The sequence below is a fragment of the Xenopus tropicalis genome, chromosome 8 (assembly GCF_000004195.4).
Source record: "Xenopus tropicalis strain Nigerian chromosome 8, UCB_Xtro_10.0, whole genome shotgun sequence".
Taxonomy (NCBI): domain Eukaryota; kingdom Metazoa; phylum Chordata; class Amphibia; order Anura; family Pipidae; genus Xenopus; species Xenopus tropicalis.
In genome coordinates this window covers 1,067,286-1,095,043 of record NC_030684.2, presented here as the reverse complement: position 1 = coordinate 1,095,043, position 27,758 = coordinate 1,067,286, and the positions used below count along the sequence as shown (strand labels likewise).

The 27,758-nt window shown below is 55.7% G+C and overlaps 2 protein-coding genes across 2 annotated transcripts in view; one reads left to right on the top strand and one right to left on the bottom strand.

The window, feature by feature from the left end:
- The window catches only part of LOC100125049 (hypothetical protein), a 97,569-nt gene that overhangs the window by 18,833 nt on the left and 50,978 nt on the right, over window positions 1–27,758 (bottom strand).
- On the top strand, window positions 14,879–26,476 carry gata1 (GATA binding protein 1). The gene is made up of 6 exons (XM_031891176.1): window positions 14,879–15,052; window positions 21,013–21,224; window positions 24,089–24,439; window positions 24,558–24,703; window positions 25,115–25,240; window positions 25,562–26,476. Exons 2-6 carry the CDS (start codon window positions 21,050–21,052, stop codon window positions 25,853–25,855), a joined length of 1,092 nt encoding a protein of 363 aa, XP_031747036.1. The 5' UTR covers window positions 14,879–15,052; window positions 21,013–21,049; the 3' UTR covers window positions 25,856–26,476.

Below are 27,758 nucleotides of genomic sequence, written 5' to 3'. Positions count from 1 at the left end.
GCAGTTGATGGCCACAACGGGGCCATAATCAAGTACCATGGTACCAGAGTGAGGGGCAGCTGAGTATGAGGCCACAACGGGCGGCCAATCGGTTACCGGTTACGGGTCACCAGACGTGAGGGGCAGTGAGGTCACACGGGCCCCAATCCGAGGTACCCCGGGGGTACAGAGTAGGAGGTGGGGCAGTGCTGAGGCACAAACGGGCACGCCAATCGGTACCCCTTGCTCGGTACCAGAGTGAGGGGGGCAGTTGAAGGGGCACAACGGCCACAGTACGGTGCGGGTACCAGAGTGACAGGGCAGTGAGGCACAACGGGCCAATTGGTACCTAACGTACGCGGAGGGTACCAGAGTGACGGGTGCAGTGACGGCACAACCGGGCCAATCATAACCTGCCGGTACCAGAGTGGAGGAGGCAGGAGGCAAACGGGGCCAATCAGTACCCCGGTACCGAGAGGTAGGGGCAAGTGAGGCACAACGGGCCAATCAGGTACTCCCGTACCGGAGAGTGAGGGGGCAGTAGTGAGGCACAACGGGCCAATCGGTACCCGGTACAAGAGTGAGGGGCAAGTGAAGCACAACGGCCAATCGTTCCGGTACCAGAGTATGCAGGGGGCAGTGAGGCAACACGGGTGCCAATCGGTATTCCCGGGTACAGAGTGAGGGGGCATGTGAACACAACGGGCAATCGGAATACCGCGTACTAGAGTGAGGGGGCCAGTGAGGCACAACGGGCCAATCGGTATCCGGTACCGAGTGACCGGGGCAGTGAGGCACAACGGTGGCAATCGGTAATCCTGGGTACCAGAGTGAGAGGGGCATAGTGAGGCACAACTGGGCCAATCGGTACCCGCTGGCGCAGTTACCAGAGTGAGGGGCAGTGAGGCAGCGAACGCGGCCAAGATCGGTACCTGGGTTACCAGTGTGAGGGGGCAGTTGAGGGCAACAACGCGGCCAATCGGGTATCCAGCTACCAGAGTAGGAGGGCAGTTGACACAACGGGCCCATATTGCAGTATCCGGGTACCAGAGTGAGGGGCAAGTAGGCACAACGGGCCAATCGTACCCGGAGGGTTAACCCAGGAGTGAGGGGGCAGTGAGGCACAACGGGCCAATCGTACACCAGTTACCAGAGTGGGGTGGCAGTGAGGACACAACGGGGCAATCGTACCGGGTACCACGAGTGAGGGGCAGTGGAGACAAACGGGCCATCACGGTACCGGGTACCAGAGTGAGGGGGCAGTTCGCAGGCCAAACGGGCCAATACATAGTACCGCAGGTACCAGAGTGACGCGGGCAGTGAGCACCACGGGCAATCCGGTACCCATACCAGAGTGAGGGGGCAGTGAGGCACAACGGCGCCAATCAGGTACCGGTACCCAGAGTGAGGGGGCAGTGACGGCACAAGCGGGCCATCAGGTAACGGCCGTACCAGAGTGCAGGGGGCAAGTGAGGCACAACAGGGCCAATCGGTACCCGGTAACCAGAGTGCGAGGGGGGCAGGAGGCACAACGGGCCCAATCCGGTACCGCTGGTACCAGAGTGACGGAGGCAGTGAGGCCACAACGGCCAATCAGTACCGGGTGACCAGGAGTGAGGGGGCAGTGAGGCACAACCGGCCAACTCAGGTACCGCATGGTACCGAGAGTACGGGCAGTGAGGCAGCAACGGGCCACGGATCGGTACCGGGTACGGAGTGAGGGGGCAGTGAGGCACAACGGCCAATCGGATACCGGGTACCAAGAGTCAGGGGGCAGTGTGACACAAACGGGCCAATCCCGTACCGGGTACCGAGATGTGAGGGCCAGTGAGCGCACAACGGGCCCAATCGTACCACTGGTACCAGAGTTGAGGGGGCAGTGAGGCACAACGGGCCAATCGGTACCGCAGTACCAGAGTGAGGGGGCAGTGAGGCAACAAACGGGCCAATCAGTATCCGCGGCGGTACCAGAGTGAGGGGGCGAGTGAGGACAAACGGGCAATCGGTATCCGGCGGTACCAGTGGAGGGGAGTGAGGCAACGGGCATACGTGTTCAAGTGCGGAGGCACAACGGGCCATCGCAGTATCCGCGGTACCAAGAGTGAGGGGGGGTGAGCACAACGGGCCAATCGGTACCGGTCATCCGAGAGTGACGGGGCAGTGAGGCCAACGGGCCAATGCAGGTACCCAGTACAAGTGGGGCTAGTAGCCAGGATGACGGGAACAAGTGGGCTGAGAGCACAACGGGCCAATCGGTACGGTACCAGTAGCTGAAGGGGCTAGTGTGAGGCACAACGGGCCAATCGGTACCCGTACCAGAGTGAGGGGCGCAGTGAGGCACAACGGGCCAAATCGGTACCGGCGGGGTACAGATGAGGGGGCAGTGATGGCACATACGGGCCAATCGCGTACCTCGGTACCAGAGTGAGGGGGCAGTGCAGGGCAGCAAACGGCCAATCGTACCATAAGGGTACCAGAGTGACGAGGGCAGTGAGGAACAACACCGGGCCAATCGCATACCGGGTTACGCAGAGTGAGGGCGGCAGTGCAGACAACCGGGCCAATCGGTACCAGTACCAAGAGGTGGGGCAGTGAGGCACAACGGGCCATCGGTACCGGGGTACGCAGAGTGAGAGGGCAGTGAGGCACAACGGGCCAATCGGTACCGCAGTACCAGAGTTGCAGGGGGCAGTAGGGACACAACCAATCGGTGCGGACCAGAGTACGGGGAGTGGCCATCACCGGGGTTACCAGAGTGAGGGGGCAGTGAGGCACAACGGGAGCCATCAGTACGCCGGTACGCAGAGTGACGGGGGCTAGTGAGGCACACAACGGGCCAATCGGTACCCGGGTACCAGATGAGCTGGAGGGGGGAGGGCAGTGAGCACAACGGGGCCAATCAGTACCGGTACCAGAGTGAGGGGCAGTGAGGCACAACGGGCCAATCGGTACCCGGTACCAGAGAGTGGAGGGGGCAGTGAGGCACAACCGGTGCCAATTCGCTACCGGGTACCAGAGTGAGGCGGGGCAGTGCAGGCACAACGGGCCAATCGTTACTCACTGGGTACCAGAGGTGAGGGGCAGTGAGGCCACAACGGCCAATCGTACCCGGTACGCAGATGGCAGGGGGCAGTGAGGCACAACGGGCCAATCGGTACCCGGTACAAGAGTGAGGGGGCAGTGAGGCACACGCGGGCCAATCGGGTACCGGGTACGCAGGAAGTGAGAGGGGGACAGTGAGGCACAACGGAGCCCAATCGGAGTACCCGTACCTAGAGTTGAGGGGGCAGTGAGGCACAACAGGCAATCGGTACGCGGTACAGAGTGACGGGGCAAGTGAGACACAACCGGCCAATCACGATGTACCGTAGGGTACCAAGAGTGAGGGCAGTGAGGCAACAACGGGCCAATCGCTACCGCGGTACCAGAGTGACGGGTGCAGTGAGGCACAACGGTGCCAATCAGTACCGTGGTACGCGAGAGTGAGGGCGGCAGTTGAGGAACACAACCACGGCCAATCGGGTACCGCGTTACCAGAGTGACGGGTGGCACTGAGGCACAACGGGGCCAATAGGCTACCTAGGGTACCAGAGTGAGGGGGCAAGTGAGGCCACAACGGGCAATCAGGTACCGCGGTCAGCAAGAGTGACGGGAGTGGCAGGACAAACGGGCCAATCTTAGGGTACCAGGGTACCACGAGTGAGGGGCGGCACGTGAGGCACAATCGGCCTCAATCGGTACCGCGGACAGAAGTGGAGGCGAGGTAGGCACAAGCGGGGCCAATCGGTACCCTGGTACCAGAGTGAGGGGCAGTGAAGGCCACAACGGCAATCAGTAGCCCGTACCGAGAGTGACGGGGCAGTGAGGCAGCAACGGCCAATCGTACCCGGTACCAATGAGGGCGGGCGAGTAGGCACAACGGAATCGGTAACGACCCAGGAGGAGTGGAGCACAAACGGGATCGGACTGGTAACAGTAGTGCGGGGAAGTGAGGCACAACGGACCAATCTGTACGCGGGTACCAGAGTGAGGGGCAGTTGAGGCACAACGGGCCAACTCGCGGTACCAGTCCGCAGATCAAGCAGTACACAACGGCCAATCGGTCGTGTGACCAGTGTACGCAGAGTGACGGCATGCAGGCACAACGGCCAATCGGTACCCGGTACGCAGAGTGAGGGCAGTGAGGCACAACGGGCCATCGTTACCAGGTACCATGAGGCAGTGGAACGGCAGCGGACGGACGAGGGTGAGGCAGCAACGGGCCCAATCGGTACCCGGTACCAGAGTGAGGCGGGCAGTGAGGCACCAACGGGCTCATCATCGGTACCGCGTAACCAGAGTTGAGGGGGCAGTGGAGCAGCAACGGGCCCAATGCGGTACCGGGTACCAGAGTGGGGGCCAGTGAGGCACAACGGGCAATCAGGAATTACCCGGGTACAAGAGTGAGGGCGGCAGTGTAGCGCACAAACGGCGGGGGGGGCCAATCGGTACCGGTACCAGAGTGAGGGGGCAGTGAGGCACAACGGCCAATCGGGTACTCGGGTAGCTCAGAGTGAGGGGCAGTGAGGCCACAACGGAGCCAATCCGGTACCGGGTACCAAGTGAGGGGGCAGGTGAGGCACATATCGGCGGCCAATACGTACCGACGGCTAACCAGAGAGTGACGGGCAGTGAGGCACAACGGGCCAGATCTTGTACCGGGTTACCAGAGTGAGGGCGGGGCATGGGCCACAACGGGCCCAATCTGGTTACCCGGGTACCAGAGTGCAGGGGCAGTGAGGCAGCAACGGGCCAATCGGTCGAGTACCCCAGAGTGACGGCGGAGGCACGGGCAATGGTAGGGGGGACAGTGAGGCAGAGGCAACAAGGCTCAAATCGGGTACCCAGTACCAGAGTCAGGGGGGCAGTGTGACACAACGGGCCAATCAGGTACCGGTACCAGAGTGATCAGGCAGTGAGGCACAACCGGACCCAATCATACCGGGTACCTGAGAGTGAGGCGGCAGTGAGGCACAACGGGCCAGATGGTACCCAGTACAGAGCTGAGGGGCAGTGAGCACAACGGGCAATCAGGCTACTGCGTACCCAGATGAGCGGCGGCAGATAGGCACACGGGCCAATCGGTACCGGGTACCAGAGTGAGGGGGCAGTGAGGCACAACGGGCCAATCGGTACCGGGTACCAGAGTGAGGGGGCAGTGAGGCACAACGGGCCAATCAGTACCCGGTACCAGAGTGAGGGGGCAGTGAGGCACAACGGGCCAATCGGTACCCGGTACCAGAGTGAGGGGGCAGTGAGGCACAACGGGCCAATCGGTACCCGGTACCAGAGTGAGGGGGCAGTGAGGCACAACGGGCCAATCGGTACCGGGTACCAGAGTGAGGGGGCAGTGAGGCACAACGGGCCAATCGGTACCGGGTACCAGAGTGAGGGGGCAGTGAGGCACAACGGGCCAATCGGTACCCGGTACCAGAGTGAGGGGGCAGTGAGGCACAACGGGCCAATCGTACCCGAGTACAAGAAGTGGAGGGGGGCAAGTGAGGCACAACGGGGCCAAATTCGGTACCCGGGTTACAAAGAGGTGAGGGGGCAGTGAGGCACAACGGGCCAATCGGATCCGCGGGTACCCTAGAGGACGGGGCAGTGAGGCACAAACGGGGCCAATCGGTACCCGTAACAGAGTGAGGGGCATGATGGCCACAACGGCCAACGGTTACCGGGTACAAGAGTGACGGGGCAGTGAGCGACAAGCGGCCAATCGGTACCGGTCAGAGTGAGGGGGCAGGAGGCACAACGGCCAATCGGTACAGGTACCAGGAGTCAGTCGGGGCAGTGTGACACAACGGGCCACATCGGCATACCGGTCAGAGGGAGTGACCGCGGGCCAGTGAGGCACAAACGGCGACGCAATCAGGTACCCGTGGTACCCAGAAGTGACGGCCGGCAGTGAGGCAGCAACGGGCCAATCAGGTACCCGTGTGGTCCAAGAGTGAGGGCGGCAGTGAGGCACAACGGGCCAATCCGGTCATACCATCGGCGTGACCAAGGGCATGTTACGGGGGTCAGTGACGGCAAAGTGAGGCACAACGGCGCAATCCAGTACCGGGTACCAGAGTTGAGGGAGGCAGTGAGGCAACAACGGCCAAATGGATTAACCCTGGTTACCAGAGTGACGGGGGCAGTGATGGACACAACGGCCAATGTCCGTTGGTTGGGTACCAGAGTGAGGGGGCAGTGTTAGGCACAACGGGCCATATACGGCTCTGCGGGGTTACCAGAGTAGAGGGCGCAAGTGGGGGAGGCACAACGGGCCAATCGCGTACCTCGGTACCAGGTGAGGGGCAGTGAGGCACAACGGGCCAGCGGTACCCGCGGATACCAGAGTGAGGGGGCAAGTGAGGCCACAACGGGCCAATCGGTACCTGTGGTAGGCCAGAGCTGAGGGTGGCGTGAGGCACCAACGGGCCAATCGTACCACGGTACCAGAGTGAGGGGCAGTGAGACCACAACGGCCAATCGGTACCCGGTACCAGAGTGAGGGGGCAGTGAAGCACAAGACGGGCCAATCGTACCGCGGTACCAGAGTGAGAGGGGCAGTGAGCGCTACAACGGGCCAATCGAGTACCCGTACCAGAGTGAGGGTGCAAGTGAGACACAACGGGCAATCGGTACCGGTACCAGATGAGGGGGCAGTGAGACACAACAGGCCAAGGTACCCACATCGGTACCACGAGTGAGGGGGCAGTAGGCACAACAGTGAAGAATGCTGGCCAACGGTACCGCTGGTCCGGGTACAGTAGAGGGGGAGGGGGGGGCTGAGCGGTGCAGCAGGCAACAGACGGGCCAATTCAGTACCGGGTACAGAAGTGAGGGCAGTGAAACAACGGGCAGTCGGTACCCGAGGTACCAGAAGTGAGGGTGCAGTGCAAGGCGCACAACGGGCCAAATCAGTACCCTGACGGGTACCAAGAGTGAGGGGGCAGTGAGGCACAACGGGGCCATCCGGTACCGGGTACCAGAGTAGGGGGCAGTGAGCACAACGGGCCAATCGTTACCCGGTACAGAAGTGAGGGTGCAGTGAGGCAGCAGAATCAGGTCGGACCTAAGAGGTCAGTGCAGGCCAACAACGGGTACCAGAGTGACGGGGCGTGAGGCACAACGGGCCAATCGTACCCGTGGTCCAGGCTGAGCACGAGATCTAGAGGGGGCAGTGAGGCCCACAACGTGGCCAATCGAGTACCAGTAACCAGAGTGACGGGGCAGTGAGGCACAACGGCTGCCAATCGTGGAGGTTACCGACGGTTACAAGAGTGAGGGGCAGTGAGGCCACTAACGCGCAATCGGTATCCGGTACCAGAGTGAGAGGGCAGTGAGCACAACGGGCCAATCGGTACCCAGTACCAGAGTGAGGGTGGCAGTGAGGCACAACGGGCCAATCGGTACCGTGTACCAGAGTGAGGGGGCAGTGAGGCACAACGGGCCAACAGGATGGTACCGGGTACCAGAGTGAGGGGGCAGTGAGGCACAACGGGCCCAATCGGTACCCCGGCGTACCAGAGTGAGGGGCAGTGAGGCACAACGGGCCAATCGGTACCGGTACCAGAGTGAGGGGGCAGTGAGGCACAACGGCCAATCGGTACCCGGTACCAGAGTGACGGGGGCAGTGAGGCACAACGGGCCAATCGGTACCCGGAACCAGAGTGAGGGGGCAGTGAGGCACAACGGGCCAATCGCGTACCGGGTACAAGAGTGAGGGGCTAGGTGCAGTGAGAGCACAACGGGCCAATCGGTACCGGGTACCAGAGTGAGGGGGCAGTGAGGCACAACGGGCCAATCGGTACCCGGTACCAGAGTGAGGGGGCAGTGAGGCACAACGGGCCAATCGGTTACCGGGTTACAAGAGTGAGGGGGGCAGTGAGGCACAACGGGCCAATCGGTACCCGGTACCAGAGTGAGGGCGCAGTGAGGCACAACGGGCCAATCGGTACCGGGTACCAGAGTGACGGGGCAGTGAGGCACAACGGGCCAATCTATATGGTACCGGGTACCAGAGTGAGGGGGCAGTGAGCAACAACGGGCCAATCGGTACCCAGTACCAGAGTGACGGGCAAGTGAGGCACAACGGGCCAAATCTGGTACCGGGTACCAGAGTGAGGGGGCAGTGAGGCACAACGGGCCAATCGGTACCCAGTACCAGAGTCAGGGGGCAGTGTGACACAACGGGCCAATCGGTACCGGGTACCAGAGTGACGGGGCAGTGAGGCACAACGGGCCAATCAGTTACCGGGTACCAGAGTGAGGGGGCAGTGAGGCACAACGGGCCAATCGGTACCCGGTACCAGAGTGAGGGGGCAGTGAGGCACAACGGGCCAATCGGTACCCGGTACCAGAGTGAGGGGGCAGTGAGGCACAACGGGCCAATCGGTACCGGGTACCAGAGTGAGGGGGCAGTGAGGCACAACGGGCCAATCGGTACCGGGTACCAGAGTGAGGGGGCAGTGAGGCACAACGGGCCAATCAGTACCCGGTACCAGAGTGAGGGGGCAGTGAGGCACAACGGGCCAATCGGTACCCGGTACCAGAGTGAGGGGGCAGTGAGGCACAACGGGCCAATCGGTACCCGAGGTACCAGAGTGAGGGGCAGTGAGGCACAACGGTGAGGCCAAATCGGTACCCCGGTTACTCAGAGTGAGGCAGTGAGGCACAACGGGCCAATCAGGGTACCGGTACAGGAGTGAGGGGGCAGTGAGCCACAACGGGCCAATCGGTACCCCGGGTACCAGAGTGAGGGGGCAGTGAGGCACAACGGGCCAATCGGTACCGTACCAGAGTGAGGGGCAGTGTAGGCACAACGGGCCAATCGGTACCGGGTACAAGAGTGAGGGGGTGGCAGTGAGGCACAACGGGCCAATCGGTACCGGGTACCAGAGTGAGGGGCAGGCTGAGGGCACAACTGGGCCAAATCAGGGTACCGGGTACGCAGAGTAGGGGGCAGTGAGGCACAACGCGGCAATTCGGTACCGGGTTACAAGAGTGAGCGGGGCAGTGAAGGCACAACGCGGCGCAATCGGTACCGGTACCAGAGTGAGGGGCAGTGAGGCACAACGGGCCAATCGGTTAACGGGTACCAGAGTGACGGCATTGCAGGCACAACGGGCAATCGGGTACGGGTACCAGCAGGTTGAGGGTGGCAGTGAGGCACAACGGGCCAATCGGGGTACCCAGTACCAGAGTGACGGAGGGCAGTGAGGACACAACGGGCCAATCAACGGTACCGGGTACAGAGTTGAGGGGCAGTGAGGCACAAACGGGCCAATCGGCTAACCCAGTTACCAGAGTCAGGGGGCAGTGTTGAACACAACGGGCCAATCGGTACCGGGACAGAGTGACGGGGCAGTGAGGCACAACGGGCCAAATCAGCTACCGAGGTACCAGAGTGAAGGGGCAGTGAGGCACAACGGTGCCAATTCAAGTTACCGGTACCAGAGTGAGGGGCATGTGACACAACGGGCCAATCGGGGTAAAACCCCGGGGTACCAGATGTAGGGGCAGTGAGGCACCCAACGCGGCCAATCAGACCGGGTACCAGAGTGAGGGGCAGTTGAGACAACGGGCCCAATCGGGTACCCGGCTACCAGAGTGAGGGCGGGTCAGCGGGCGGCGGCGGGTTGGCGCGGCGGGCAGTGAGGCCCACTAACGCGGCCAATCCGGTTACCGGGTACCAGAGTGACGGGGGGCAGTGAGGCACAACGGGCCAACGGTACCGGGTCAGGAGTGAGGGTTGCAGTGAGGCACAACGGGCCAATCGGTACCGGTACCAGAGGGAGGGGGCAGTGCAGGCACAACGGGCCAATCGGTACCCGTACCAGAGTGAGGGGGCATGAGGCACAACGCGCCAATCGCGGGTTAACCGGGTTACCAAGTGAGGGGGGCACAGTGAGCACAACGGGCCAATCAGTAACCCGGTACCAGCAGTGAGGAGGCAGTGAGACACAACAGGCCAATCGGGTACCGGTACCAGAGTGAGGGGGCAGTGAGGACACAACAGGCAATCGGTACCAACGGGTACCGAGTGAGTAGGGGGCAGTGAGCCACAACGGGCCAATCGGGTACCGGGTACCAAGTGGCAGGGTTGCAGTGAGGGCACAACGGAGCCAATCAGTACCGGGTTACCAGAGTGAGGGGCAGGAGACACAAACAGGCCAATCGGTACCGGGTACCAGCTGAGTGAGGGTGCAGTGAAGGCACAAACGGCACGCCAATCAGTACCGCGGTTACCAGAGTTGAGGGCGGCAGTGAGGCACAACGGGCCAATCAGTACCGGGTACCAGAGTGAGGGGGCAGTGAGGCACAACGGGCCAATCAGTACCGGGTACCAGAGTGAGGTTGCAGTGAGGCACCAACGGGCCAAATTCAGTATCCGGGCGTACCCAGAGGTAGGGGGCAGTATCAGGACCACAACGGGCCCAATCAGTATCCGGGTTACCAGAGTGACGGGGCCAGTGAGCACAACGGGCCAATCAGTACCGGGCTACCAGAGTGACGCGGCAGTTGAGGCACAACGGCAATTCAGTTACCGGTACCAGAGAAGTTGACGGGGCAGTGAGGCCACAACGGGCCAGTCATCTGGTACCAAGAGGGTACGGGACTTACTGAGGCAGGAAGGCCAATCAGAAGGCGGGTGGCGTGGGCGGCGCTTGTGGCCCGCGGGGGTATCTGGACAAATGGAGCAAAGATAAGGGCAGTTACTCAGGCCCAGAGCTCAGGGGTGTGGGGACAACTCAGCACTTTCAGCCAAACACTGAGTGGGCCCAGTACCCTAACACCAGAGCCCCGCCACAGTGCCCAGCTCAACCCCTTAACTACCAGAGCCCCGCACCCAGCTGCCACTAGTAACCCCTTAAACTACCAGAGCCCCGCACAGTGCCCAGTAACCCCTTAACTACCAGAGCCCCGCACAGTGCCCAGTAACCCCTTAACTACCAGAGCCCCGCACAGTGCCCAGTAACCCCTTAACTACCAGAGCCCCGCACAGTGCCCAGTAACCCCTTAACTACCAGAGCCCCACACAGTGCCCAGTAACCCTTCCCCTGCCAGGACTCTGCGTGGCACCCAGTAACCCTTCCCCTGCCAGGACTCAGCGTGGCACCCAGTAACCCTTCCCCTGCCAGGACTCTGCGTGGCACCCAGTAACCCTTCCCCTGCCAGGACTCAGCGTGGCACCCAGCAACCCTTCCCCTCGCCAGGACCTCTGCGTGGCACCAGTTAACCCTTCCCCTGCCAGGACTCGCGTGGCATCCCAGAACCCTTCCCCTGCCAGGACTCAGCGTTAGGCACCCAGTAATCCCACTTCCCTTGCCAGGACTCTAGCGTTGGCACCCCAGTAACCCTTCCCCTGCCAGGACTCTGCGTTGGCACCCAGTAACCCTATTCCCACTGCCAGGGACTCAATGCGTGGCACCCAGTAACCCTTCCCCTGCCAGGACTCTGCCGTTGGCCCAGTAACCTCTTCCCCTGCCAGGACTCAGCGTGGCACCCCATAACCCTTTCCCCTGCCAGGACTCGTCGTGGCACCTTAGTAACCCTTTCCCCTGCCAGGGACTCAGCGTGGAGCACCCAGTTAACCCTCTCCCTGCCAGGACTCGTGCGTGCACCCCAGTAACCCTTCCCCTGCAAGGACTCAGCGTGGCACCAGTAACCCTTCCCTGCAGGACTCTGGTGGCACCCAGTAGACCTTCCCCTGCCAGAGCGTGGACAGTAACCCTTCCCCTGCAGGACTCTGCGTGGCACCCAGTAACCCTTCCCCTGCCAGGACTCTCGCGTTGGCACCCAGTAACCCTTCCCCTGCCAGGACTCTGCGTGGCACCCAGTAACCCTCTACCTGCCAGGACTTCGCTAGTCGTGGCACACCAGTAACCCTTCCCCTGCCAGGACTCAGCGTGGCACCCAGTAACCCTTCCCCTGCCAGGACTCAGCGTGGCACCCAGTAACCCTTCCCCTGCCAGGACTCTCGCGTGTGCACCAGTAACCCTCCCCCTGCCAGGACTCGTGCGTGGCACCCAGTAACCCTTCCCCTGCCAGGACTTTCAGCGTTGGCACCCTTAGAACCCTTCCCCTGCCAGGACTCATCTGCCGTGGCACCAGTAACCCTTCCCCTGCCAGGACTCAGCGTGGCACCCAGTAACCCTTCCCCTGCCAGGACTCTGCGTGGCACCCAGTAACCCTTCCCCTGCCAGGACTCAGCGTGGCACCCAGTAACCCTTCCCCTGCCAGGACTCTGCGTGGCACCCAGTAACCCTTCCCCTGCCAGGACTCAGCGTGGCACCCAGTAACCCTTCCCCTGCCAGGACTCTGCGTGGCACCCAGTAACCCTTCCCCTGCCAGGACTCAGCGTGGCACCCAGTAACCCTTCCCCTGCCCACACGGGTTCCCTTGCCTGTTATGGACCTGCTATCAGAATGGAGACCCCCTTTCTCCAGTTCTGCATTAACTCCTCCTCTGCCAGATAGTATCCCACTCCTCTCCGGCAGGGCATGGGTTAAGAGTACAACTGCCAGTCAGCGGTGGCTGAGGAGGAGTAGGAGCTGTGGCTGAAGGCTGTGGCTTGCCGAGTGGTTGGTCCCTGTCCCCGGGCAGCTGCTCACACATGATAAGATGCTATCTGATGGCACGGGCCTGTTTGCCAAAGTCTGACATCAGTGAATGGGGGGTGGGAGTTGGGGTGGGACGGGGGGACGAGCTGCATAAGGGCCGGGGCTTCTACTTCCCTGACTCCTCTATTACCCCCTGCGGCCTGCCCTGTGTCCCCCAGGATCTCTAACCCCCCCCCCCGTAACTCTGCCAGCACAGCCATTAACCCTGCATCTCCTGGCCCCATCCTTCCCCTACCCCTGCATCCCCTGGCCCATCTTCCCCTGCTCCCCTGGCCATCCCCACCCTGCATCCTTTCCCATCCTTCCCCGACCCCTGCATCCCCTGGCCCATCCTTCCCGACCCCTGCATTCCCTGGCCCATCCTTCCCCGACCCCTTGCACCTGGCCCATTTCCCCGACCCCTGCATCCCCTGGCCCATCCTTCCTCCTGACCCCTGCCATCCCTGGCCCCATCCATTCCCGACCCTGCATGCCCCTGGCCCATCCTTGCCCCGACCCCTGCATCCCTTGGCCCATCCTTCCACCGACCCCTGCATCCCTGGCCATCCTTCCGACCTCCTGCATCCCTGGCCCATCCTTCCCCCGGACCCCTGCATCCCTTGGCCCATTCTTCCCCGACCCCTGCATCTCCTGGCCCATCCTTCCCCGACCCTGCATCCCTGGCCCATTCCTTCCCCGACCCCTGCATCTCCTGGCCCATCCTTCCCGAACCCCTGCATTCCCTGGCCCATGCCTTCCCGACCCCTGCATCCCTTGGCCCATCCTTTCCCCGACCCCTGTATCCCCTGGCCCCATTCCTCCCCGACCCCTGCATCCCCTTGGCCCATCCTTCCCGACCCCTGCATCCCCTGGCCCATCCTTCCCCGACCCTGATCTTCCTGGCCCATCCTTCCCCGACCCCCTGCATCCCTGGCCATCTTCCCCGACCCTGCACCATCTCCTCGGCCCATCGCCCATCCTTCCCCGACCCCGCTGCACTCCGCCCTGGCCCATCCATTCCCCGACCCCTGCATCCCCTGGCCCCATCCTTCCCCGACCCCTGCATCTCCTGGCCCATCCTTCCCCCGACCCCTGCATCCCTTGGCCCCATCCTTCCCCGACCCCTGCATCCCTTGGCCCATCCTTCCCCGACCCCTGCATCCCCTGGCCCATCCTTCCCCGACCCCTGCATCCCCTGGCCCATCCTTCCCCGACCCCTGCATCCCCTGGCCATCCTTCCCCCGACCCCTGCATCCCTGGCCCATCCTTCCCCGACCCCTGCATCCCCTTGGCCCATCCTTCCCCGACCCCTGCATCCCTGGCCCATCCTTCCCCCGACCCCTGCATCTCCTGGCCCATCCTTCCCGGCCCTGCATCCCTGGCCCATCCTTCCCCGACCCCTGCATCCCCTGGCCATCCTTCCCCGACCCCTGCATCCCCTGGCCCATCCCTTCCCCCGACCCCTGCAATCCCTTGGCCCATCCTTCCCCGACCCCTGCATCCCCTGGCCCATCCTTCCCCGACCCCTGCATCCCTGGCCCATCCTTCATATTCCAGTCTCTCCGACAAACCACTCCCTGGTTGCTAAGGTAATTGGGACCCTAGCAACCAGATAGCTGCTGAAACGCCAACTAAAGTGCAATAACTAACGAACGACAAATAATAAAAACAGTTATCTCAAGGGGAACAACCCCCTTAACCATTCCTATCCCAGGGCACGGAAAGCAAACTTTAACCATTCCTCTCCTGGTGTATCGTTTCATTTAACCCTTCTGGGACACTGTATACACTTAACCCTTTCTCTCCCACGACAACAACTCATTGCCATTTAACCCTTCCTATACCAGATCCCATGCTCAGCAAACTTAACCCTTTCTGTACCAGATCCTATGCTTAATGCTCATTCTGCCAGATCACATACTCAGCTTCACTTAACTCTTTACTTCACTAGAAGCCACACTCAGGATTATTTAACCCCCTCCTTTACCAGATCCAATTCTTGGCTTCAGGTACCTCCCCCCTCGGGACCCCTGAATCATCTAATTGCACCCTTTCCTGTCAAGACATAAGTTGATGTGTAAGTATAAGCAGAGTCCGGAGTGCTGGTTCTGTGGAACCGGAGTGTCGGTACCGATGGGCTCAGAAGTGGGAGGCAATGAGGAGTACAGGATGGCTCCATGCACCCTCTGGCCAGTGTGAGTGGCCAGTAGGGTGTTTCAGTGACAAGGGCGGGGCGACGGGCAGGCCCTGCCCATATCTAGGGACACAGGGGGCAGAAGAGTTACTTGTGGGAAGGAGGGGAAGATGTGACAGAGTTGGCAGGTTGGTGAGTGAGTGCAATAAGGCAGATAGTGGGGACCCCGGGGCCCAAGGAGGGACTGTGGGCACAGATACAGTCAGAGATCTGGATAAGGAAGGCTGTGTGGCAGCTCCCGCAGGAGGTAAGTGGAGCTTTGGGTTATCTCTCTGTTTGTCTGTCTGTGAGACACCTCCCTAGCAGAACTCCCACAATCCCCTGTGCTCCATATCCCAGGGTGGGATTATGTGGGGGGCCTGAGAAACCATGTCATGCACCAATGGCACCAACAGGCTCTGTAGCGCAGCATGGTGTGGGGCTCGGGGGTATCTCTGTCTGTCAGTCTGTGAGACACCTCAGTAGCAGAACTCCCACAATCCCCGCGCTCTGTAGCACAGCATGGTGTGGAAGCGAGCACTCAAAGCACCACGTCAGACTACAGCTCCCAGAATCCTCAGCTGCCTGCCTGTGTACAGTGGGGTAGTGCAAGAGGGTGCGCAGGCTGGAGTGGGAATGAGGAACCATGTTGGGTTCTGCCTGACGTCCCTATTGCTGGTACTGAGGGTCCGCGTCTCCGAAACCAGAAGCCAGAGAGAGCCATAACTCCCTGCAACTCCCATGCTGAGACGCTGGCTAACCTACTAACTAAGTAGCCTTGTTTAGCCAATCCCTCCCTAACCACTAACTCACCCATGGGGGGGGGCTGCGCTATACAGGCCCCTTGCAACCCTCCCTTGTTTAGAACTCTACTCGGAGCATTTATGTGTTATGTGTAACTGTGTGTCTGTCCTTTTCCCTTCCCTGCACTGCTGGTTCTGACTCCTGATACAACTCCCCAATATCCATTCATTCCTCATTCTCACTGGGTTTATAGTTATGTGTAACTGTCACTGTGTCTGTCCCTTTCCCTTCCCTGCACTGCTGGTTCTGACTCCTGATACAACTCCCCAATACCCATTCATTCCTCATTCTCACTGGGTTTATAGTTATGTGTAACTGTCACTGTGTCTGTCCCTTTCCCTTCCCTGCACTGCTGGTTCTGACTCCTGATACAACTCCCCAATATCCATTCATTCCTCATTCTCACTGGGTTTATAATTATGTGTAACTGTCACTGTGTCTGTCCCTTTCCCTTCTCTGCACTGCTGGTTCTGACTCCTGATACAACTCCCCAATATCCATTCATCCCTCATTCTCATTGGGTTTATAGTTATGTGTAACTGTCACTGTGTCTGTCCCTTTCCCTTCCCTGCACTGCTGGTTCTGACTCCTGATACAACTCCCCAATATCCATTCATCCCTCATTCTCATTGGGTTTATAGTTATGTGTAACTGTCACTGTGTCTGTCCCTTTCCCTTCCCTGCACTGCTGGTTCTGACTCCTGATACAACTCCCCAATATCCATTCATCCCTCATTCTCACTGGGTTTATAGTTATGTGTAACTGTCACTGTGTCTGTCCCTTTCCCTTCCCTGCACTGCTGGTTCTGACTCCTGATACAACTCCCCAATACCCATTCATTCCTCATTCTCACTGGGTTTATAGTTATGTGTAACTGTCACTGTGTCTGTCCCTTCCCTTCCCTGCACTGCTGGTTCTGACTCCTGATACAACTCCCCAATACCCATTCATTCCTCATTCTCACTGGGTTTATAGTTATGTGTAACTGTCACTGTGTCTGTCCCTTTCCCTGCACTGCTGGTTCTGACTCCTGATACAACTCCCCAATATCCATTCATTCCTCATTCTCACTGGGTTTATAGTTATGTGTAACTGTCACTGTGTCTGTCCCTTTCCCTTCCCTGCACTGCTGGTTCTGACTCCTGATACAACTCCCCAATATCCATTCATCCCTCATTCTCACTGGGTTTATAGTTATGTATAACTGTCACTGTGCCTGTCCCTTTCCCTTCCCTGCACTGCTGGTTCTGACTCCTGATACAACTCCCCAATACCCATTCATCCCTCATTCTCACTGGGTTTATAGTTATGTGTAACTGTCACTGTGTCTGTCCCTTCCCTGCACTGCTGGTTCTGACTCCTGATACAACTCCCCAATACCCATTCATTCCTCATTCTCACTGGGTTTATAGTTATGTGTAACTGTCACTGTGCCTGTCCCTTTCCCTTCTCTGGTTCTGACTCTTGAAGCAATGTAGCATTCTCCGCTGGCTTCTGCTCCACTCTATCAGGATTTAGAACCAGCAGTGAGGAAAGGTTAAGCTGTGGCACAAATGTATATGGGACGTTGCTTAGGATGATTAGGCAATACTGTATGTAATTGTTGGGCTTACTTGGCCTTTAAAAGAAAGACTGGGTGCCCCTTACTGTAACTCTCCTGCTTCTCTGGAATAGATCTATCCTCTCTGTAGCACGTTGCTCCCCCTCACTCCCACAATGCATTGCACTAGGATGTTCCTTTTCTTATTGACATCAGAATGCAGATTCCCAATGGGAAGCTAGAAGGTCCCTACCAGAAGAACGCAGATTCCCATTGGGAAGCTAGGAGGTCCCTACCAGAAGAACGCAGATTCCCAATGGGAAGCTAGAAGGTCCCTCCCAGAAGAATGCAGATTCCCAATGGGAAGCTAGAAGGTCCCTCCCAGAAGAATGCAGATTCCCAATGGGAAGCTAGAAGGTCCCTACCAGAAGAACGCAGATTCCCAATGGGAAGTGAGAAGGTCCCTCTCAGAAGAATGCAGATTCCCAATCGGAAGCTAGAAGGTCCCTCCCAGAAGAATGCAGATTCCCAATGGGAAGTGAGAAGGTCCCTCTCAGAAGAATGCAGACTCCCATTGGGAACCTAGAAGGTCTCTCCCAGAAGAATGCAGATTCCCAATGGGAAGCTAGAAGGTCCCTCCCAGAAGAATGCAGAATCCCAATGGGAAGCTAGAAGGTCCCTCCCAGAAGAATGCAGATTCCCAATGGGAAGCTAGAAGGTCCCTACCAGAAGAACGCAGATTCCCAATGGGAAGTGAGAATGTCCCTCTCAGAAGAATGCAGATTCCCAATGGGAAGCTAGAAGGTCTCTCCCAGAAGAATGCAGATTCCCAATGGGAAGCTAGAAGGTCTCTCCCAGAAGAATGCAGATTCCCAATGGGAAATTAGAAGGTCCCTCTCAGAAGAATGCAGATTCCCAATGGGAAGTGAGAAGGTCCCTCTCAGAAGAATGCAGACTCCCATTGGGAACCTAGAAGGTCTTTCCCAGAAGAATGCAGATTCCCAATGGGAAGCTAGAAGGTCCCTCCCAGAAGAATGCAGAATCCCAATGGGAAGCTAGAAGGTCCCTACCAGAAGAACGCAGATTCCCAATGGGAAGTGAGAAGGTCCCTCTCAGAAGAATGCAGATTCCCAATCGGAAGCTAGAAGGTCTCTCCCAGAAGAATGCAGATTCCCAATGGGAAGTGAGAAGGTCCCTCTCAGAAGAATGCAGATTCCCAATGAGAACCTAGAAGGTCTCTCCCAGAAGAATGCCAATGGGAAGCTAGGTCAATCCCAGAAGAATGCAGATTCCCAATAGGAAGCTAGAAGGTCCCTCTGAGAAGAATGCAGATTCCAAATGGGAAGCTAAAAGGTCCCTCCCAGAAAAATGCAGATTCCCAATGGGAAGCTAGAAGGTCCCTCCCAGAAGAATGCAGATTCCCAATGGGAAACTAGAAGGTCCCTCTGAGAAGAATGCAGATTCCCAATGGGAAGCTAAAAGGTCCCTCCCAGAAGAATGCAGATTCCCAATAGGAAGCTAGAAGGTCCCTCCCAGAAGAATGCAGATTCCCAATGGGAAGCTAAAAGGTCCCTCTCAGAAGAATGCAGATTCCCAATGGGAAGCTAGGAGGTCCCTCCCAGAAGAATGCAGATTCCCAATGGGAAGCTAGGAGGTCCCTCCCAGAAGAATGCAGATTCCCAATGGGAAGCTAGAAGGCCCCTCCCAGAAGAATGCAGATTCCCAATGGGAAGCTAGCAGTTTCTAGTAATAATGCAGTTTGGATCCAGAAGACTCTAGGTGGCTTCTCTGGGAGTCTCTTTATGGTCAACTTTCATGACAAATGTGTTCTTGTTGTCCCCTCCCATAGTGGGTAGCACAGAACTCAAGCCTAGATGGGGTCCACTCCCTTACCAGCACGTACTTCAGACTTCTATTCTGCACTTCACCACTTGGGGGCGAGTTTGTTTGCTCTCTTTGGGTTTATGTTGATTAGCAGCCCCTCCTTTCCCTTTACTGTTAGTTCCTTCTCATTTCTACCTTACAGTTGCCCCATAAGTAACATCTCCCCTCCTGACCAAGTTCTTATGGACAGATCAGGACTAGTCCCCATTCTGTACCCCGTCACCCTTGTTAATTACAGTAAGCCCTCCCCGTTCTTGCATTATGGTGTGGGGCGGGCGCTATGCCCGTGTCCGTTTAGATTGCCCCCATCATTGCGCTCTTATCTGTGCATCTTGAAATCCAAGTGCAGACAAGCTGAGTATTTTGTCACTGCTGTGCAGAAGTCAGATCTTGGGCAGATAAGTTCATCAAGGAAATAAATTCTGACTTCCTTTAACGGATCAGAGCTGTTGTTATGGAACGGCACATGAAAAGGCCCCTGTCGTGTCCACCCTGTGTGTGACTTCTACACAATTTATATTGTTAATACACGGAGGGGAACCCCGCCCTAACACTGCTTTTCTGACTAATGAGAAGGGCTGTAATGATCCCTTTATGTTTTCTGACTCGTGAATCAATGTAGCAAAAGCCTGTTCCCCTCCAGGTCCCTCATTTAGACTGATTCAGCAGCTTATCTGCCTGTATATGGGCACCAGCGATGGGCCTCCCCGACCAACATCTGGCTCCCTCATTTAAACTGATTCAGCAGCTTTTCTGCCTGTATATGGGCACCAGCGACGGGCCTCCCCGACCAACATCTGGCTCACTCATTTAGACTGATTCAGCAGCTTTTCTGCCTGTATATGGGCACCAGCGACGGGCCTCCCCGACCAACATCTGGCTCACTCATTTAGACTGATTCAGCAGCTTATTTGCATGTATATGGGCACCAGCGACGGGCCTCCCCGACCAACATCTGGCTCCCTCATTTAGACTAATTCACCAGCTTATTTGCCTGTATATGGGCACCAGCGATGGGCCTCCCCGACCAACATCTGGCTCCCTCATTTAGACTGATTCAGCAGCTTATCTGCCTGTATATGGGCACCAGCGACGGGCCTCCCCGACCAACATCTGGCTCCCTCATTTAGACTGATTCAGCAGCTTATCTGCCTGTATATGGGCACCAGCGACGGGCCTCCCCAACCAACATCTGCCCTGAAATTGTCCAAATCTCGATTGGGCAGGTTTGATTTTTCCATCAGATCATGTACCGCATCAGCTCGCATCTTGATCTTTAGGTGGGCATTTCGGGAGAAGATCTGCTCGCTTGGTGACCACACCAAACGAGCAGATCCTGCAGAGTATGGCCACCTTTACACATAACTATAAACCCAGTGAGAATGAGGATTAAGCTGATATTATGGAGCTGATTAGAGTTACATTGTTTCAGGAGTCAGAACCAGCAGTGCAAAAAATAAACGGTCAGACAGTAGCAATCAATGGATACTGAGGCGCTGCTTAGAATGACATTTTCAGTTTTTGGGTGAAGTTCTCCTTTGATGGTTACCTTCTATTGGCATAGAAATAATTGAGATACCCTAGGTTGGTAGCCTGACTGTCAGAGCTGCTCTAAGCCCACCCCTCATTCCCAACGCCACTCTAGCCAGGTCATCGAGCAATAAGTCGTATTTATAGAAGGGCAACATATAGTGCAGCGCTGTACAACAGAAGGGCGTACACATCAAAAATAGTAATTGATACTGAGCCCCTTTATATCTCCCTTAAATCCATTTCCATATCCCAGCACCGACTCTACTTAGCCAGACTGGTGCCCTGTTCATGGGTGGAAATGGGGCATAATGCCTTGGGCACGTTGGGCAGAGCCTGTCCAACAGGAATGGGCCAGCAGCAGAAGCACAGACAGTGGGTACTACCTCTCTCCCTAATGCCATGTACAGAGTCGGGCCCTACGGCCCTAGATAGGCCTGGAATAACATTGCACTTGCTTCTCTCCTAGGATTCGCTGGAAGTGCATCTCCCACCCCATAGGAGCCATGGATTATACCACTCTGACCACACAGGAGCCCCTCCCTAATTATACAGAGTCAGCTCTTGCAAGCACTTCTGAGGACTCAGAGTTCCTGTATGGTCTGGGGGGTGAAAGCAGCCCTGGTCATTATGGGGGGACAGTGAGCTCCCGAGCAGTGGGGGGATTCCGACATTCTCCAGGTGAGAAGCCTTAAAGTACTTAGTGCATGATGGGAAATGCTTTCATTCTCCCTCATTCATGGTAATACCACTTAAAAATGAGTTATATACAAACACCCACTACTGGGTTCTCGCTCTCTCTCACACAATTAACTCTATGGGTTCTCTCTTTTTCATATGCACTCCCTACCTGTTCTACATTTTCTTTTGGCTCTGTAGTTTCTCCCTCCCATAAGGGTACTTTATCCTTCTCCCGAAAAAGCTCTTTGTTCTTTTCTTCCTCCTGCGAGAGCTTTCTCCTTCGCTTTCTCCTTCTCTTTCTCCCATAAGAGCTTTTTATCCTTCTCTCCCTCCTGCAAGAGCTCCTTATCCTTCTCTCTTTCCCAAAAAAAGCTCTTTATCCTTTTCTCACTCCTGCAAGAGGTCTTTATCCTTCTCTCTCTCCCGCAAGAGGTCTCTCTCCTTCTCTCCCTCCTGCAAGAGCTCTTTATTCTTCTCTTTCCCAAAAAAAGCTCTTTATCCTTCTCTCTCTCCTGCAAGAGGTCTTTATCCTTCTCTCTCTCCTGCAAGAGGTCTTTATCCTTCTCTCTCTCCCGCAAGAGGTCTCTCTCCTTCTCTCCCTCCTGCAAGAGCTCCTTATCCTTCTCTCTTTCCCAAAAAAAGCTCTTTATCCTTCTCTCTCTCCTGCAAGAGGTCTTTATCCTTCTCTTTCTCCTGCAAGAGGTGTTTATCCTTCTCTCTCTCCCGCAAGAGGTCTCTCTCCTTCTCTCCCTCCTGCAAGAGCTCCTTATCCTTCTCTCTTTCCCAAAAAAAGCTCTTTATCCTTCTCTCTCTCCTGCAAGAGGTCTTTATCCTTCTCTCTCTCCTGCAAGAGGTCTCTCTCCTTCTCTCCCTCCTGCAAGAGCTCCTTATCCTTCTCTCTTTCCTAAAAAAAGCTCTTTATCCTTCTCTCTCTCCTGCAAGAGGTCTTTATCCTTCTCTCTCCCGCAAGAGCTCTTTATCCTTCTCTTTCACCCAAAAAAGCTCTTTATCCATCTCTCCCTCCCGAAAGAGACCTTTATCCATCTCTCCCTCCCGCAAGAGGTCTTTATCCTTCTCTCCCTCCCTCAAGGTCTTTATCCTTCTCTCTCTCCCAAAAAAAGCTCTTTATCCTTCTCCTTCTCCCGAAAAAGCTCTTTGTTCTTCTCTCCCACCCGAAAGAGACCTTTCTCCTTCTCTTTCTCCCATAACAGCTCTTTATCCTTCTCTCCCTCCTGCAAGAGCTCCTTATCCTTCTCTCTCTCCCAAAAAAAGCTCTTTATCTTTCTCTCTCTTCTGCAAGAGGTCTCTATCCTTCTCTCCCTCCTGCAAGAGCGCTTTATCCTTCTTTCTCCCAAAAAAGCTCTTTATCCTTCTCTCCCTCTGACAAGAGCTCTTTATCCTTCTCTCTCTCCCAAAAAAGCTCTTTATCCATCTCTCCCTCCCAAAAGAGACCTTTATCCTTCTCTCCCTCCAGAAAAAGCTCTTTATCCTTCTCTCTCTCTCCTGCAAGAGCTCTTTATCCTTCTTTCCCTCCTGAAAGAGACCTTTATCCTTCTCTCCCTCCCACAAGAGCTCTTTATCCTTCTCCTAAAAAAGCTCTTTGTTCTTCTCTCCCTCCCGCAAGCACTTTCTCCTTCTCTTTCTCCCATAAGAACTTTTTATCCTTCTCTCCCTCCTGCAAGAGCTCCTTATCCTTCTCTCTTTACCAAAAAAAGCTCTTTATCCTTCTCTCCCTCCTGCAAGAGCTCCTTATCCTTCTCTCTTTCCCAAAAAAAGCTCTTTATCCTTCTCTCTCTCCTGCAAGAGCTCTTTATCCATCTCTCCATCCTTCAAGAGGTCTTTATCCTTCTCTCCCTCCTGCAAGAGCTCTTTATTCTTCTCTCTCCCAAAAAAAACTCTTTATCTTTCTCTTCATCCCGAAAGAGGTCTTTTTCCATCTCTCCCTTCAGCAAGAGCTCTTGATCCTTCTCTCTTTCCAGCAAGAGCTCTTTATCCTTCTCTCTCTCCCAAAAGAGCTCTTTAGCCTTCTCTCTCCCGCAAGAGCTCTTTATCCTTCTCTTTCTCCCAAAAAAGCTCTTTATCCTTCTCTCCCTCCCGCAAGAGCTCTTACTTCTTCTCTCTCTCCTGCAAAAGCTCTTTAACCTTCTTTCCCTCCTGAAAGAGACCTTAATTCTTCTCTCCCTCCCGCAAGAGCTTTCTCCTTCTCTTTCTCCCATAAGAGCTCTTTATCCTTCTCTCTCCCAAAAAAAGTTCTTTATCCTTCTCTCTCTCCTTCAAGGTCTTTATCCATCTCTCCCTCCTGCAAGAGCTCTTTATTCCTCTCTCTCTCCCAAAAGAGCTCTTTAACTTTCTCTCCATCCCGAAAGGTCTTTTTCCATCTCTCCCTTCAGTAAGAGCTCTTGATCCTTCTCTATTTCCAGCAAGAGCTCTTGATCCTTCTCTCTTTCCAGCAAGAGCTCTTGATCCTTCTCTCTCTCCCAAAAGAGACCTTTATCCTTCTCTCCATCCTGCAAAAGCTCTTTATCCTTCTCTACCTCCCGCAAGAGACCTTTATCCTTCTATCCATCCTGCAAGAGCACTTTATCCTTCTCTACCTACCGCAAGAGACCTTTATCCATCTCTCCCTCCCGCAAGAGCTCTTTATCCTTCTCTCTCTCTTTTACACATTTGTGCTATATCCTTCTCTCTTCACCAAAATGCTTTATACTTTTCTCTCTATGCCACATTCCAGCCCTATAAGTCTACCTCTCCTCTACAAGGGTGCTTTATAGTTTCTCTCTAGGACATTTGGGGTGTATCTTACTCTCTCCCATACAGTAATGTTTTTCTAAAACAGATGCCTTTCTATATTCTCTTTCTCTCAGTGCTTCAGACATTCCCTTTACATTGGCCAGAAACCAGTGTTGGGATCCCCCACAGCCTGACAGCATATGGGAGAAGCCCAGGAACAGTGCCTTTATACCCCTCAGCTGCTTCGTCCTTTGGCCCTATTACGTCTCCTCCTTTGTACAATGCTGCTCCTTTCTTGTTGGGCTCAGCTCCTCCAGCAGAGCATGAAGGTAGTCCAAAGTTCCTGGAGACCTTAAAGACGGAGAGGACAAGCCCACTGACCACTGATCTTTTGCCCTTGGAATCAAGAAGCCCCAGTTTGCCCCAGGTGGGGTATCTAGGAGTAGGAGGACAGGAGTTCAGCCCCAGTCTGTTTCAGTCAACAGGTATAAGACTCTCTAGGCAGTAAACCAGGCTTGGATCTTTGCAGGAGGGGGCATCACTGGAAGGGACAGGGGATTGAGAATCAATAAATGAAAAACTTTTGATTTGCTCTTTTTACAGAAGATCGCGAGTGTGTGAACTGTGGAGCCACAGTGACTCCATTGTGGAGGCGAGATCTGAGTGGGCACTACCTGTGCAACGCCTGTGGCCTGTACCACAAAATGAACGGACAGAATCGTCCACTAATACGACCAAAGAAACGCCTGGTATGACTTCCACTAGGAGAAGGGATGGTCACTATGTTACTGGAGCTTTAGACACCCCAGGATCATGCTGGGGGGACAGGGAAGTGGTGAGCTAAAGGGGAAGTTCACCAACTGTTTAGTGGGTCACTAAGCCATAGGAGTGCTTGTGTTGCACTCATGATCATGAAATTTAGGAGGAACATTGGGGGCATGTTTGTTAGCCTTATTGGGTATCTCAAACTGCCTACCTCTAAGGGCCAGTTCCATTTGTTCCAACCACGTATAGCAATGTGGTTGGGCAAAATCTTCCCAAACTATACAGACAAAATACTACCCAGATTGCTGCCTCTGGACATATATGGTAGGTAACAGTGATAATTTCTGGCTTGTTTCACTTTGTTGATAAGTTGAATGTTCATGTGTCGCCTACAGATCGTCAGTAAGAGAGCTGGAACCCAGTGCAGTAATTGCCACACAAGCACCACCACCCTGTGGAGACGGAATGCAAGCGGAGACCCTGTCTGTAACGCCTGTGGCCTCTATTACAAGCTCCACAATGTGAGGAACAGAGCATGATCTGAGCATTCTTCCTCCCATTTGCCTTTCACTAAAAATACCCCGGAATAAGGACTGCCCCGTGCCATATATACACAAATGGAACACACTCCATCCTAAAGGCAATCACCATGGCACCAGAATGTGGGCATGTAAAATACAGCCATACCCACTGTAACCCGATGCCAGCCCGGCACAGACCCATTCAGCCTCTACAATGTATTAACGACCATCGTCTTGTTAAATGCCAGAGTATAAATAACTGTAATGATACATTAACTGCCATAACTGCTTTTAATTAAAGAACAATTTACCTTTATTTAGGTGAACCGCCCCCTGACGATGAAGAAGGAGGGGATCCAGACGAGGAACCGAAAGGTGAGCAGCAAGTCCAAAAAGAAGAAGCAGCTGGACAATCCCTTTGAGCCTCTGAAGGCGGGAGTTGAGGAACCATCTCCGTATCCCTTCGGGCCTCTTCTCTTCCATGGCCAGATGCCACCAATGGGACACATGATCACTCCCTCACACCACCTTATTCAGTCACCGAGAATGTCTCATTCCGCTTCAGCTGTCGGCTATCGACATGCGACAACAGGGGTATTGCCCCCCCTTAGTTAACATAAAGGGACAGTTTCTGAGGGAAGGGTTCTATGCCATGACCCATGAAGGCCACCTCCCCACCAGTCTTGAAACGTCAGAAAGCATCTTGTCACCAATACACTGTGGACAGACTCTACCATTTGCTTAAAACGTGTGCTCACCCCACCATCCCTCAGCCACCCTACGCCACAAGCAATATCTCCCCACCTAGCTGCCAGCTTTTGGGCCACACCTACACATTGGTGGGAGGACCTTCCCCCAGAGACAAACTCTTCTAGATAATGGCATGTGACCTCTCTAGGGCCCCTAGATTTCACCACATTTGTATCGGAATTAGCCAAGGGAGGGGTTCTAGTACAGCCCAATGGGTGCCCCCATGCCAGTGGGTGTGTCACCCACAGTTGCCCATTATGGTGTAGGGTATAGGGTTGCCTCATAAATGTACATACACTGACCTTTATATTGATACACACCCGCTGCTTATACCCTGGCATATCCTCTAAGGCAAAACGAGTGCGGTGCCCGGACAGCGCCGGGTGGTACCCGCAGATGGGCCCAAGCTGATGTTCCAGGCGACTATACACAAAGCATGATACTTGTCAAATCTTTTCCTTACAATAAAGAAGAACTTTTTCGTTCCTTGGTGTCTCCTTGATGTGAAGCCATGCTGCTTGCTCTGGGGGCGGGGCTGTCAGAAAATGGCTGCCGCCAACTGGTTTAGCAGAATAATTATTGCAATGTATGTGCCCCCCCCCCCCACCCACAGACACCCTGCAGGGGTCACAATCCCCTCCTCCCATGGATGAAAGTAACCAACCCCGTGCACCCTATTTGGATTAGCAGCCAGGAGCCATCTGATCATACATGGGGGGCTCCTCTCAAGCCGGGGCAGGTTCCAGCCTAGGGTTCCCAGCCATGACTGACGGTTATGGTTTGGCTACGACGTACTTACCCCATCCTGCCCCATGCAAATTATAGATAGATGCACATCTACCACATAAACACTGTAAATACCTTTGTTAGTCGCATTAATCAATGCTTGTGGGCTTAAACCCTCCCAATATCCAGTTGAAGACACCTAAATACACACTGGCGCACAATGCAGCAAATGCCACACTGCCCAGAGACTGCCAAACTGCCCAGTCAGCGCCACACAGCCCAGAGAGTGCCACACTGCCCATTAAGTGCCACAAAGCCAGAGACTAACACACAGCCCAGAAAGTGCCACACTGCCCAGTAAGTGCCACACAGCCCAGAGACTAACACACAGCCCAGAGAGTGCCACACAGCCCAGAGACTAAAACACTGCCCAGAGAGTGCCACACAGCCCAGAGACTAATACACTGCCCAGAGAGCCACACTGCCCAGTAAGTGCCACACAGCCAGAGACTAACACACAGCCCAGAAAGTGCCACACTGCCCAGTAAGTGCCACACAGCCCAGAGACTAACACGCAGCCCAGAGAGTGCCACACAGCCCAGAGACTAACACGCAGCCCAGAGAGTGCCACACAGCCCAGAGACTAATACACTGCCCAGAGAGTGCCACACAGCCCAGAGACTAATACACTGCCCAGAGAGTGCCACACAGCCCAGAGACTAACACGCAGCCCAGAGAGTGCCACACAGCCCAGAGACTAAAACACTGCCCAGAGAGTGCCACACAGCCCAGAGACTAATACACTGCCCAGAGAGTGCCACACAGCCCAGAGACTAATACACTGCCCAGAGAGTGCCACACAGCCCAGAGACTAACACACAGCCCAGAGAGTGCCACACAGCCCAGAGACTAATACACTGCCCAGAGAGTGCCACACAGCCCAGAGACTAATACACTGCCCAGAGAGTGCCACACAGCCCAGAGACTAACACACAGCCCAGAGAGTGCCACACAGCCCAGAGACTAACACACTGCCCAGAGA

What these genes read in the sequence shown, in the direction of transcription:
- gata1 (XM_031891176.1), top strand. Translation starts at nt 21,050, where the DNA reads ATGGATTATACCACTCTGACCACACAGGAGCCCCTCCCTAATTATACA. An exon ending in GGGATTCCGACATTCTCCAG is followed by an intron (nt 21,225 to 24,088) that starts GTGAGAAGCCTT and finishes TCTTTCTCTCAG; the next exon opens with TGCTTCAGACATTCCCTTTA. An exon ending in TCTATTACAAGCTCCACAAT is followed by an intron (nt 25,241 to 25,561) that starts GTGAGGAACAGA and finishes ACCTTTATTTAG; the next exon opens with GTGAACCGCCCCCTGACGAT.